At 45.0% G+C, this 12,552-nt stretch overlaps 1 protein-coding gene across 1 annotated transcript in view; it reads left to right on the forward strand.

Annotated features, from left to right (window-relative positions):
• Positions 1-12,552, forward strand: part of ccdc88b (coiled-coil domain containing 88B) — a gene marked incomplete at its 5' end in the record, with an annotated part of 241,720 nt that overhangs the window by 140,282 nt on the left and 88,886 nt on the right. Inside the window, 3 exons of the mRNA XM_084332063.1 lie at positions 5,398-5,566; positions 5,779-5,900; positions 6,094-6,162. Coding sequence (XP_084188189.1) covers positions 5,398-5,566; positions 5,779-5,900; positions 6,094-6,162 — 360 coding nt within the window. The remainder of the gene's footprint in view (positions 1-5,397; positions 5,567-5,778; positions 5,901-6,093; positions 6,163-12,552) is intronic.

The following is a 12,552-nucleotide window of genomic DNA, read 5'->3' on the forward strand; positions in this document are numbered from 1 at the left end:
GCTTCCCAATCCTCTCTTCGAAGCACCCCAGCCGTTCCATGTATTTGTTAAATTCCACCACCAGCACACCTGATTCAACTTAACAAGCCCTTTATTAGTTGAATCAGGTGTGCTGGTGGTTGAATTTAACAAATACATGGAACGGCTGGGGTGCCTCGAGGAGACGTTTGGGAACCACTGAGGTAGAGTAAAAGGAAGACCCATGGTGTGTCTGGTGACATAGCCCTGTCTAGTATTGGTGGGTTGTAGTTCTGACCACAAAGACTCCAATGAAATGCCTCTCTGTGCTTGACCCATCCCGTCGTCCCTCCCCCCAAGGGCAGCCAGGAGTGGACACGGGCTGCAGCGTGGGTCGTGCCCCAGGAACCAATCCAAGTGCTCCTGTCCATCTTCCTCAAGGATGCGACAGCGATAGCGATCTGTTCTGCATGTTTTTCCATTGGGGTTATCTCTTTTTATGGAGGGGAAACCATTGTGAGAACATGCAAACTCCACACAGAAAGGCCCGGGAGATACCCCACCTGGGTACCTGGCAACCCGGCAACCTGGTCGCCAAGCGGGAATCAAACCCATGACCTTCTAGCTGTGAGGCGACAGTGTAAACCACTACACCAACCGTGCCACCATAAGAATGAAGACACTTGCAAGCGTCATCACATCATCACAGTCTCTGTTCTGATCGGTAAGCCAGACCTATCTTGCATTGTGACATCATGCTAGATTTGTCTGGCTTGTGAGGTTACCAGGTAATGCCTCATCATCCAAATCAGTGACTGCAGACCAGAGCTTCCAATAGGAGATTCTTATACAGCTAATTAAAGCCAACAAAAGATGAATTACTGTGCAAATTTAGGGGGAATCTCATTCACAGTGTACCACTCACTGTAAAAGAAAGATCGGTATCTGTAATTATTTTTATATCTTGGCAGAGTTAATGCTGTCAGTAACACTGTCTCTGTTACTTCCCCTTGAAGTCAGCAGGCTTGTAATTTGAAAGGGCATCGTTTTCTTTTATCAACTTATCACATGTTTTGTGTGGAAAAACCTTTTTATTGAAAGTAAAAACTAGCTGCTGTGCAGATAAATCTAGTATCTTAATAAAAGTTTGGGAGTTAAAGTCGCTTTCCACCCTTTCTCTGCATTTTGTGTGTGAAAGAGAGTAAGAGAGTAAGAGAGAGAGAGAGAGAGAGAGAGAGAGAGAGAGAGCATAAGTGCCTGAGTAATGGAGCAAGTAAGAAGCTCCTTTTACATGGAAACTGAGCTTTTGCTCCTGAACTACTTTTTCTATCATCAGAGACATGGTAATTTTCAGAAATAAAACATTATTTATGTAGTTTGTACCAAAAATGGATGCCAGCTCCCCCACTTTCAAATAATCAGGCATGTGTGTCATGTTTTCATTTCAAACCTTTATTTAAATTAAATTAAATTCAAACCTTTATTTATTCTCGAAAGGACAATTGAGGTCTCCCTCATTTTCAATGTCGTCGAGACTTTACAGACATTTCAATGCATACATTTTTACAATATAATAATAATAATAAATATGAATAACTATCTATATAGCACTTTTCACACGTGGACCACAGTCCAGAGTGCCTCACAGCAATTAGTATAAAATGAACATGGGCATAAAATCAGCACACAATTGACAGAATAAAAAACAATGCATAAATTGCAGACATAAGAATAGGTATAAAAGACAATAAAAGTAGTGCAACGTACAGTAAACGTGCAGACATAAGAATAGGCACAATAGTTTCAACTCATTTAGAGTCACGTCGAGTGTACATACAGAAATTAGCACAAAAAGCATATAAAATCAACAGTACGATGACAACAAGACGAGGCAAAAAGCAAGGATAACAAATCAATTACAACACGTACAACTTGATTGACAAAGGTTGGAGATCAAGGTTTTAAACTATGTAACAGAGGGGAGAATCTCAAGTGCTTGAGTTATGAGCTTCATAGCAAAATGCAGATTCACCCTGTTTTGAGCAAACCCAGGGGACCTTAAGCACCAGCCAGTCACTAGAACAGGTTGATGATGCAGTATAAGGAGGTAGCTTACCAATTAGGGCCTTAAAAACAAACAAATACCAGTGTTGGTTGAGCCTCTCCGTCAGAGAGGGCCAAACAACCTTCTCACAAAGGACACAGTGATATCACCAGTGATGAATCTGAGGGCAGAGTGATAGACAGAGTCCAGGGCCCTCATTCATCAACCTGACTTACGCACAGATATGTGCTTAACCTGTGCGTACGACCATTTCTAAGCAAAGAGTGGGATTCATCAATTTCAACTTGAACTTGACTTCGTGCTTATGTGTACGCACAGCTCGGAGCACACTTAGCTGACGCCCAGTGGTAGAACATCGTTACTACGGCATAAGCGCTCCTCAGTTCTGCATTAGTTTCAAGGCGGAAATAAGCTTCTGTGCATTAGTGTTCAACTTCTGTATGACCCGTAATTCATTATAGTTCATTATAAAATAGCGACAGTAGTGTAATTATAACGGGCTCACACGTGAACAAGAGGTTGGCCTGCTTGTTTGGCACGGGGGGGCAGATGCAAAACACCAACCTCCAAACGCGATTAAATATTGTTTCAAATAAAAAGCGAATTATTTTGTGTTTCATGTTTCCAAATAAGATTGGTCACGAAATGCTTTCTACTTCAATTTGTTGGTTAGAATAGATGACCTCCGTTGAAACTTCACTGAGACTAACAGTCTATTTGTGAGCTCCCGCTCAGATGTGATAATAATAACAATAATAATAATAGCTTCATTTTATATAGCGCCTTTCAAGAGACCCAAGGTCGCTTTACATAGATAGGGGGGGGGGGGATAACAAAGTAACAGACATAGTGGACAGACACACAACATATAAATATGATGATGGAATTCATTCAAGATCCTCTCCACCCTCGGGTACGTCTTTGCCACCGCGGCACGGTCCATCGTGATATTGGAGATGGATCGACCAATAGACTGTTACTGTAGCTGTCAAAGCTCCATCACAAATGCAGTTATGTGAATAGAAAGGGATTCCACTAAGTCAATGTTGCGATGCGCATTTGCCTGATACATGTTGTTGCTGCATGCCGGGAGGAAGGCGATGCTGAATGTTTTCAATTCATTAAATAAAACGGATACTTTTTGCAAGGGTTTACTGACTGTCATACAAATAATCAACCAACTACATACTGTAACTTTTCAGTGCACGTTCTTATTTACATTGTGACAACAGCCTTGTTAGTTCCCGCAGTGACCCGCACTCAGACATGATGGAATTCAAGTTCAAGTTTGTATTGATCACATATAGGCAGGCTACACATGGCGTATAGGCTACATCATTGGCAGTGAGATTCATTGTTCTTGTATATGCTCTCGTATTATTGTTTATATAGGCTACCCAATACTGACATCAAAATAGATTGTAGTATGCCTCTAGAAATCATATGCAGCAGGTAGAAAATTGACGGAAAATCCATCGCAATTTGGAATAAAATTGAGGAGAACTTTAATCCCTGGGTATTAATCAAACAACACGGGAAAAGGCAGTCATATTCCAGCACGGTCTTTATTAGTGTTTGCGCTGCCCAGGCAGCAATGGTTAATAGATATCATATCCGACATCACCGTACGTGTACACGTCTGTCAGCCTGTCTCATAACACGCTTCCCTCGGCTTAGTCCATTTTTCCACATTTCATGGGGGTATTCCATTACCGTATATGGTTAATCGGGGCGGTTCTGGTATGCAAATACTTAAAACAGTGCACAAGCTCAAACGTAGGATCAAAGTCATATTTATCAAGACAGGTGTGCGTAGAACCTGTGTACGCACGTGTGATAAATCCCGTTCTTTTTGTGCGTGCACTGATTCTAAATTATGTGCTTACGTGTGGAAATAGAACATTTTCTACGCCACGTTGATGAATGAGGGCCCAGGGATTTAAGGGTTGAGGCCACAGAATGCCTATAAGAGTCCAAGACTGATAAGAAAACTGCTTTGACAACTCTTCCTAACTAAGGAAAGCTGGTTCTGTTTCTGTACAGGAAGCCAATTTTCTGTCATAACTTGGAGGCAAGGTTGTCCACACATTCTCCATCGAGCCACAAACCAAGATATTTATATTCAGTGATTCTCACAATGCTAGAACCACTTATGGTAGATGTGTGTGTAGACTGTAAACCATCATATTCAATATTTCTGGCTCTAGAAAACAGCATACATTTAGTTTTACTAGCATTAAGAACCAATTTAAGTTTAATAAGAGCCTCCTGGAGGGCAATAAAGGAAATTCTCAATGGCCAACTGCACAGAGTCAGCAATACAATACACAACAGTATCATCTGCATACAGATGGGCTTAACAACCATTCAGCGAAAACACAACATTAATATAAATAGTGAAGAGGACAGGGCCTGTGGTACACCTTTAGTTATTGATATAAATTCAGATTGAGCATAATCCGACTTTACACACTGACATCTCCCTGACAGATAATCTTGGAATCAATCATATTTCTATCCAAACCAATAGTAGCTTTAAGAGTAAATGGTGATCGACTGTAATCAAAAGCTTTTGACAGATCAATAAAGAGGGCAGCACAGTGTTTTTTCTTGTCTAAAGCCATTAGTAACAAAAGAGGTGGCTGATAATGTGCTATGGTTGGCTCTGAACCCAGATTGGTGTGGGCTTAGTGCAGAGTGATTTGAGAGAAAGGTCTTAAGTTGATTATTCACTATGACGTTAGTTAAGCAGGGTAACTTGGAGATAGGACAGTAGTTATTTAAATCATCTCTTAACACCACCTTTATGTAACGGGATCAAATGGGGAATTCACTTTGAATTGAAAATGGGGGACCCTGATGTAAACAAGACAAACGTCTTTCTCTGGTCTGCATCCACTTAACGATTGTGTGTATTGAGCCGTACTGTATTGTACCCATTCTGCAATCTGTTAAATAAAGTTTTCATTCATTAATTCATTCATGGGCAGATTTCCAGATACTACGAAATCTTCCTGTTGAGATAGAAATATAAAAAATATGTGCCAATTGCTCTGTAATTATGGGGGGAAGCCAGTTCTAGAAATTATCCTCAGCTGTAGATTGGAGAGTAATGGTGTAAGCTGTTCATGTAAGCTGTATTGCTTGTAAGATGATGTACTGTAGGTTGTGTGTGTGTTTCATTTAAGCTGAATTGCATGAAAGATGCAGTGTTTGTGTTTGTGTGTGTGCTGTGTATGTACGTATGTATACTGATTGATACTCTTTGTTGTGTGTGTTAATGTGTGTGTGCACATGCGTGTGTGTATGTATACTGACTGGTACTCTTTACTGTGTGTGCGTGCATGTGTGTGTGCGTGTACATGTGTGTGTAGGATGGGGATACAGAGAGGCAGAGGGTTGATGAGCTACTAGAGATGAACATGAGCCTGGAGGCGGAGCTCAGGCACATCAGCAACGCTTCTGCACCAATCGCAAAGGCTCGCCATCGCCATTTCTACCAGTCAGACGTCGAGTCTGACGAGGAGCTGAGTGAAATGATTGGTTAGTGCGTCTGGCCCCTTGAGACATTTTAATTAACTGATAAGAGAGAAAATATATTTGAAATCATACTGTCCACAGGTTCTCAATCAACCTAATGTGGAAAATCTCTCTCTCTCTCTCTCTCTCTCTCTCTCTCTCTCTCTCTCTCTCTCTCTGTCCCACCCCATTACTCCCTCTCTCTCCCCTTCTCTCCCTCCCTCCCTCAGAGGCAGAGCTGAAACCGTTGAGCGTGGAGGTGGGGGAGGCGTCGTCGCTGAGGCTGCTGGGAGCCGAGCAGGAGAATTCTGAGCTGAGGAGGCGCCTGGAGGATCTGCAGGCCTCCCAACAGGAGCAGGTCAGATCTCAAGGGGTCAAGGGTCAAGACAGGCCAATCCATAACAGTTAATCCCACAGGTTAAAAGGTTGAAAAGGCACAAGGGTTCACTGGGTTTAAAAACTGATTTACCGTAGATATAAATTAAATGGCTAAGAAGGAAGGAATCTGCGATTGGGGGGGCACTAACCTGTCACTTCTTCTCACTTTGCAGGCTGATTGGCCGGACGCAAGGGAGGAGCTAGCTCTTCTGGAGGAGACGCATCAGAACACCCTCAGAGAGGTGAGAGCAGAGAGGTTGCCAGGTTTGCTTCTAATGATAATTCTTCTCCCCCTCCTTTTTCCTTCTGTGTTCGTCCTGCTCATACTGCGCCGGACAATGGAAACTCATCCATTTAGAACCCTCCTTATTCAATTAGCAGACCCAGTGAGGGCTCTGAACGGTCCGAACACAGAATTCCAGGCCACTTTCTCCTGAACCGGTGGAGTTGTGTCTCGTCAGCAGAGCCTCCGGGGCTCCGTGGTGACGCAACGTAGCCTTGGCTTTTATGCAAATTTCATAGCGCGGCGCTGCAGGCGGACTGGGACGGTAGCTTGTCATGTCAGTAGAGGTGGACGGTAGCTTGTCTTGTCAGTAGTAGAGGTGGGACTGTAGCTTGTTATGTCAGTAGTAGAGGTGGGACTGTAGCTTGTCATGTCAGTAGTAGAGGTGGACGGTAGCTTGTCATGTCAGTAGAGGTGGGACTGTAGCTTGTCATGTCAGTAGTAGAGGTGGACGGTAGCTTGTCATGTCAGTAAAGGTGGGACTGTAGCTTGTCATGTCAGTAGTAGAGGTGGACTGTAGCTTGTCATGTCAGTAGTAGAGGTGGACGGTAGCTTGTCATGTCAGTAAAGGTGGGACTGTAGCTTGTCATGTCAGTAGTAGAGGTGGACTGTAGCTTGTCATGTCAGTAGTAGAGGTGGACGGTAGCTTGTCATGTCAGTAAAGGTGGGACTGTAGCTTGTCATGTCAGTAGTAGAGGTGGACTGTAGCTTGTCATGTCAGTAGAGGTGGGACTGTAGCTTGTCATGTCAGTAGTAGAGGTAGGACTGTAGCTTGTTATGTCAGTAGTAGAGGTAGGACTGTAGCTTGTCATGTCAGTAGTAGAGGTAGGACTGTAGCTTGTCATGTCAGTAGAGGTGGGACTGTAGCTTGTCATGTCAGTAGTAGAGGTGGGACTGTAGCTTGTTATGTCAGTAGTAGAGGTGGGACTGTAGCTTGTCATGTCAGTAGTAGAGGTGGGACTGTAGCTTGTTATGTCAGTAGAGGTGGGACTGTAGCTTGTCATGTCAGTAGTAGAGGTAGGACTGTAGCTTGTCATGTCAGTAGAGGTGGGACTGTAGCTTGTCATGTCAGTAGAGGTGGGACTGTAGCTTGTCATGTCAGTAGAGGTGGGACTGTAGCTTGTTATGTCAGTAGAGGTGGGACTGTAGCTTGTCATGTCAGTAGTAGAGGTAGGACTGTAGCTTGTTATGTCAGTAGTAGAGGTGGACTGTAGCTTGTTATGTCAGTAGAGGTGGGACTGTAGCTTGTCATGTCAGTAGTAGAGGTGGACGGTAGCTTGTCATGTCAGTAAAGGTGGGACTGTAGCTTGTCATGTCAGTAGTAGAGGTGGACTGTAGCTTGTCATGTCAGTAGAGGTGGGACTGTAGCTTGTCATGTCAGTAGTAGAGGTAGGACTGTAGCTTGTTATGTCAGTAGTAGAGGTGGACTGTAGCTTGTCATGTCAGTAGAGGTGGGACTGTAGCTTGTCATGTCAGTAGTAGAGGTGGACTGTAGCTTGTTATGTCAGTAGTAGAGGTGGGACTGTAGCTTGTCATGTCAGTAGTAGAGGTAGGACTGTAGCTTGTCATGTCAGTAGAGGTGGGACTGTAGCTTGTCATGTCAGTAGTAGAGGTGGGACTGTAGCTTGTTATGTCAGTAGTAGAGGTAGGACTGTAGCTTGTCATGTCAGTAGAGGTGGGACTGTAGCTTGTTATGTCAGTAGTAGAGGTAGGACTGTAGCTTGTCATGTCAGTAGTAGAGGTGGGACTGTAGCTTGTTATGTCAGTAGTAGAGGTGGGACTGTAGCTTGTCATGTCAGTAGTAGAGGTGGGACTGTAGCTTGTTATGTCAGTAGAGGTGGGACTGTAGCTTGTCATGTCAGTAGTAGAGGTAGGACTGTAGCTTGTCATGTCAGTAGAGGTGGGACTGTAGCTTGTCATGTCAGTAGTAGAGGTAGGACTGTAGCTTGTCATGTCAGTAGTAGAGGTAGGACTGTAGCTTGTCATGTCAGTAGAGGTGGGACTGTAGCTTGTCATGTCAGTAGTAGAGGTGGGACTGTAGCTTGTTATGTCAGTAGAGGTGGGACTGTAGCTTGTCATGTCAGTAGTAGAGGTGGACTGTAGCTTGTTATGTCAGTAGTAGAGGTGGACTGTAGCTTGTTATGTCAGTAGTAGAGGTGGGACTGTAGCTTGTCACGTCAGTAGAGGTGGGACTGTAGCTTGTCATGTCAGTAGTAGAGGTGGACTGTAGCTTGTCATGTCAGTAAAGGTGGGACTGTAGCTTGTCATGTCAGTAGTAGAGGTGGACTGTAGCTTGTCATGTCAGTAGAGGTGGGACTGTAGCTTGTCATGTCAGTAGTAGAGGTAGGACTGTAGCTTGTTATGTCAGTAGTAGAGGTGGACTGTAGCTTGTCATGTCAGTAGAGGTGGGACTGTAGCTTGTCATGTCAGTAGTAGAGGTGGACTGTAGCTTGTTATGTCAGTAGTAGAGGTGGGACTGTAGCTTGTCATGTCAGTAGTAGAGGTAGGACTGTAGCTTGTCATGTCAGTAGAGGTGGGACTGTAGCTTGTCATGTCAGTAGTAGAGGTAGGACTGTAGCTTGTCATGTCAGTAGAGGTGGGACTGTAGCTTGTCATGTCAGTAGTAGAGGTGGGACTGTAGCTTGTTATGTCAGTAGTAGAGGTGGGACTGTAGCTTGTCATGTCAGTAGTAGAGGTGGGACTGTAGCTTGTTATGTCAGTAGAGGTGGGACTGTAGCTTGTCATGTCAGTAGTAGAGGTAGGACTGTAGCTTGTCATGTCAGTAGAGGTGGGACTGTAGCTTGTCATGTCAGTAGAGGTGGGACTGTAGCTTGTCATGTCAGTAGAGGTGGGACTGTAGCTTGTTATGTCAGTAGAGGTGGGACTGTAGCTTGTCATGTCAGTAGTAGAGGTGGACTGTAGCTTGTTATGTCAGTAGTAGAGGTGGACTGTAGCTTGTTATGTCAGTAGTAGAGGTGGGACTGTAGCTTGTCACGTCAGTAGAGGTGGGACTGTAGCTTGTCATGTCAGTAGTAGAGGTGGACTGTAGCTTGTTATGTCAGTAGTAGAGGTGGACTGTAGCTTGTTATGTCAGTAGTAGAGGTGGGACTGTAGCTTGTCACGTCAGTAGAGGTGGGACTGTAGCTTGTTATGTCAGTAGTAGAGGTGGGACTGTAGCTTGTCACGTCAGTAGAGGTAGGACTGTAGCTTGTCATGTCAGTAGAGGTGGGACTGTAGCTTGTCATGTCAGTAGTAGAGGTGGACGGTAGCTTGTTATGTCAGTAGTAGAGGTGGACTGTAGCTTGTTATGTCAGTAGTAGAGGTGGACTGTAGCTTGTCATGTCAGTAGAGGTGGGACTGTAGCTTGTTATGTCAGTAGAGGTGGGACTGTAGCTTGTCATGTCAGTAGAGGTGGGACTGTAGCTTGTTATGTCAGTAGTAGAGGTGGACTGTAGCTTGTTATGTCAGTAGTAGAGGTGGGACTGTAGCTTGTCATGTCAGTAGTAGAGGTGGGACTGTAGCTTGTCATGTCAGTAGAGGTGGGACTGTAGCTTGTCATGTCAGTAGTAGAGGTGGACTGTAGCTTGTCATGTCAGTAGTAGAGGTGGACTGTAGCTTGTCATGTCAGTAGAGGTGGGACTGTAGCTTGTCATGTCAGTAGTAGAGGTAGGACTGTAGCTTGTCATGTCAGTAGAGGTGGGACTGTAGCTTGTCATGTCAGTAGAGGTGGGACTGTAGCTTGTCATGTCAGTAGTAGAGGTAGGACATGTAGCTTGTCATGTCAGTAGAGGTAGGACTGTAGCTTGTCATGTCAGTAGTAGAGGTGGGACTGTAGCTTGTCATGTCAGTAGTAGAGGTGGGACTGTAGCTTGTCATGTCAGTAGAGGTGGGACTGTAGCTTGTCATGTCAGTAGTAGAGGTAGGACTGTAGCTTGTCATGTCAGTAGTAGAGGTAGGACTGTAGCTTGTCATGTCAGTAGAGGTGGGACTGTAGCTTGTCATGTCAGTAGTAGAGGTGGGACTGTAGCTTGTTATGTCAGTAGTAGAGGTGGGACTGTAGCTTGTCATGTCAGTAGTAGAGGTAGGACTGTAGCTTGTCATGTCAGTAGAGGTGGGACTGTAGCTTGTCATGTCAGTAGAGGTGGGACTGTAGCTTGTCATGTCAGTAGAGGTGGGACTGTAGCTTGTCATGTCAGTAGTAGAGGTAGGACTGTAGCTTGTCATGTCAGTAGTAGAGGTAGGACTGTAGCTTGTCATGTCAGTAGAGGTGGGACTGTAGCTTGTCATGTCAGTAGAGGTGGGACTGTAGCTTGTCATGTCAGTAGTAGAGGTGGGACTGTAGCTTGTTATGTCAGTAGTAGAGGTGGGACTGTAGCTTGTCATGTCAGTAGAGGTGGGACTGTAGCTTGTCATGTCAGTAGAGGTGGGACTGTAGCTTGTCATGTCAGTAGTAGAGGTGGGACTGTAGCTTGTCATGTCAGTAGTAGAGGTAGGACTGTAGCTTGTCATGTCAGTAGTAGAGGTGGGACTGTAGCTTGTTATGTCAGTAGTAGAGGTGGGACTGTAGCTTGTCATGTCAGTAGTAGAGGTAGGACTGTAGCTTGTCATGTCAGTAGAGGTGGGACTGTAGCTTGTCATGTCAGTAGAGGTGGGACTGTAGCTTGTCATGTCAGTAGTAGAGGTGGACTGTAGCTTGTCATGGCAGTAGTAGAGGTGGGACTGTAGCTTGTTATGTCAGTAGTAGAGGTGGGACTGTAGCTTGTCATGTCAGTAGAGGTGGGACTGTAGCTTGTCATGTCAGTAGTAGAGGTAGGACTGTAGCTTGTCATGTCAGTAGAGGTGGGACTGTAGCTTGTCATGTCAGTAGTAGAGGTAGGACTGTAGCTTGTCATGTCAGTAGAGGTAGGACTGTAGCTTGTTATGTCAGTAGTAGAGGTGGGACTGTAGCTTGTCATGTCAGTAGTAGAGGTGGACTGTAGCTTGTTATGTCAGTAGTAGAGGTAGGACTGTAGCTTGTTATGTCAGTAGTAGAGGTGGACGGTAGCTTGTCATGTCAGTAGTAGAGGTGGGACTGTAGCTTGTCATGTCAGTAGTAGAGGTGGACTGTAGCTTGTCATGTCAGTAGTAGAGGTAGGACTGTAGCTTGTCATGTCAGTAGAGGTGGGACTGTAGCTTGTCATGTCAGTAGTAGAGGTGGACTGTAGCTTGTCATGTCAGTAGTAGAGGTGGACTGTAGCTTGTTATGTCAGTAGTAGAGGTGGACTGTAGCTTGTTATGTCAGTAGTAGAGGTAGGACTGTAGCTTGTCATGTCAGTAGAGGTGGGACTGTAGCTTGTCATGTCAGTAGAGGTGGGACTGTAGCTTGTCATGTCAGTAGAGGTGGGACTGTAGCTTGTCATGTCAGTAGTAGAGGTGGGACTGTAGCTTGTTATGTCAGTAGTAGAGGTGGGACTGTAGCTTGTCATGTCAGTAGAGGTGGGACTGTAGCTTGTCATGTCAGTAGTAGAGGTAGGACTGTAGCTTGTCATGTCAGTAGTAGAGGTAGGACTGTAGCTTGTCATGTCAGTAGTAGAGGTAGGACTGTAGCTTGTCATGTCAGTAGAGGTGGGACTGTAGCTTGTCATGTCAGTAGTAGAGGTGGGACTGTAGCTTGTCATGTCAGTAGTAGAGGTGGGACTGTAGCTTGTCATGTCAGTAGAGGTGGGACTATAGCTTGTCATGTCAGTAGAGGTGGGACTGTAGCTTGTCATGTCAGTAGAGGTGGGACTGTAGCTTGTCATGTCAGTAGTAGAGGTAGGACTGTAGCTTGTCATGTCAGTAGAGGTGGGACTGTAGCTTGTCATGTCAGTAGAGGTGGGACTGTAGCTTGTCATGTCAGTAGTAGAGGTGGGACTGTAGCTTGTCATGTCAGTAGTAGAGGTAGGACTGTAGCTTGTCATGTCAGTAGTAGAGGTGGGACTGTAGCTTGTCATGTCAGTAGAGGTGGGACTGTAGCTTGTCATGTCAGTAGTAGAGGTAGGACTGTAGCTTGTCATGTCAGTAGTAGAGGTGGACTGTAGCTTGTTATGTCAGTAGTAGAGGTGGACTGTAGCTTGTTATGTCAGTAGTAGAGGTGGACTGTAGCTTGTTATGTCAGTAGAGGTGGGACTGTAGCTTGTTATGTCAGTAGTAGAGGTGGACTGTAGCTTGTCTTGTCAGTAGTAGAGGTGGACAACCTTCTATGTGAGGTTTGAGGCTGTGAATAACAACACCAGCCTACAAACCACTGCAATGGAGGGGGGGGGGGCGCTGCTGATGGAGATGCGAAAATCGTTTCACCCCCCGCTGAACGGGATCAGCTGGCAGAGGT

The sequence above is a fragment of the Notolepis coatsorum genome (genome assembly GCF_963971535.1).
Source record: "Notolepis coatsorum genome assembly, chromosome: 16".
Classification (NCBI taxonomy): domain Eukaryota; kingdom Metazoa; phylum Chordata; class Actinopteri; order Aulopiformes; family Paralepididae; genus Notolepis; species Notolepis coatsorum.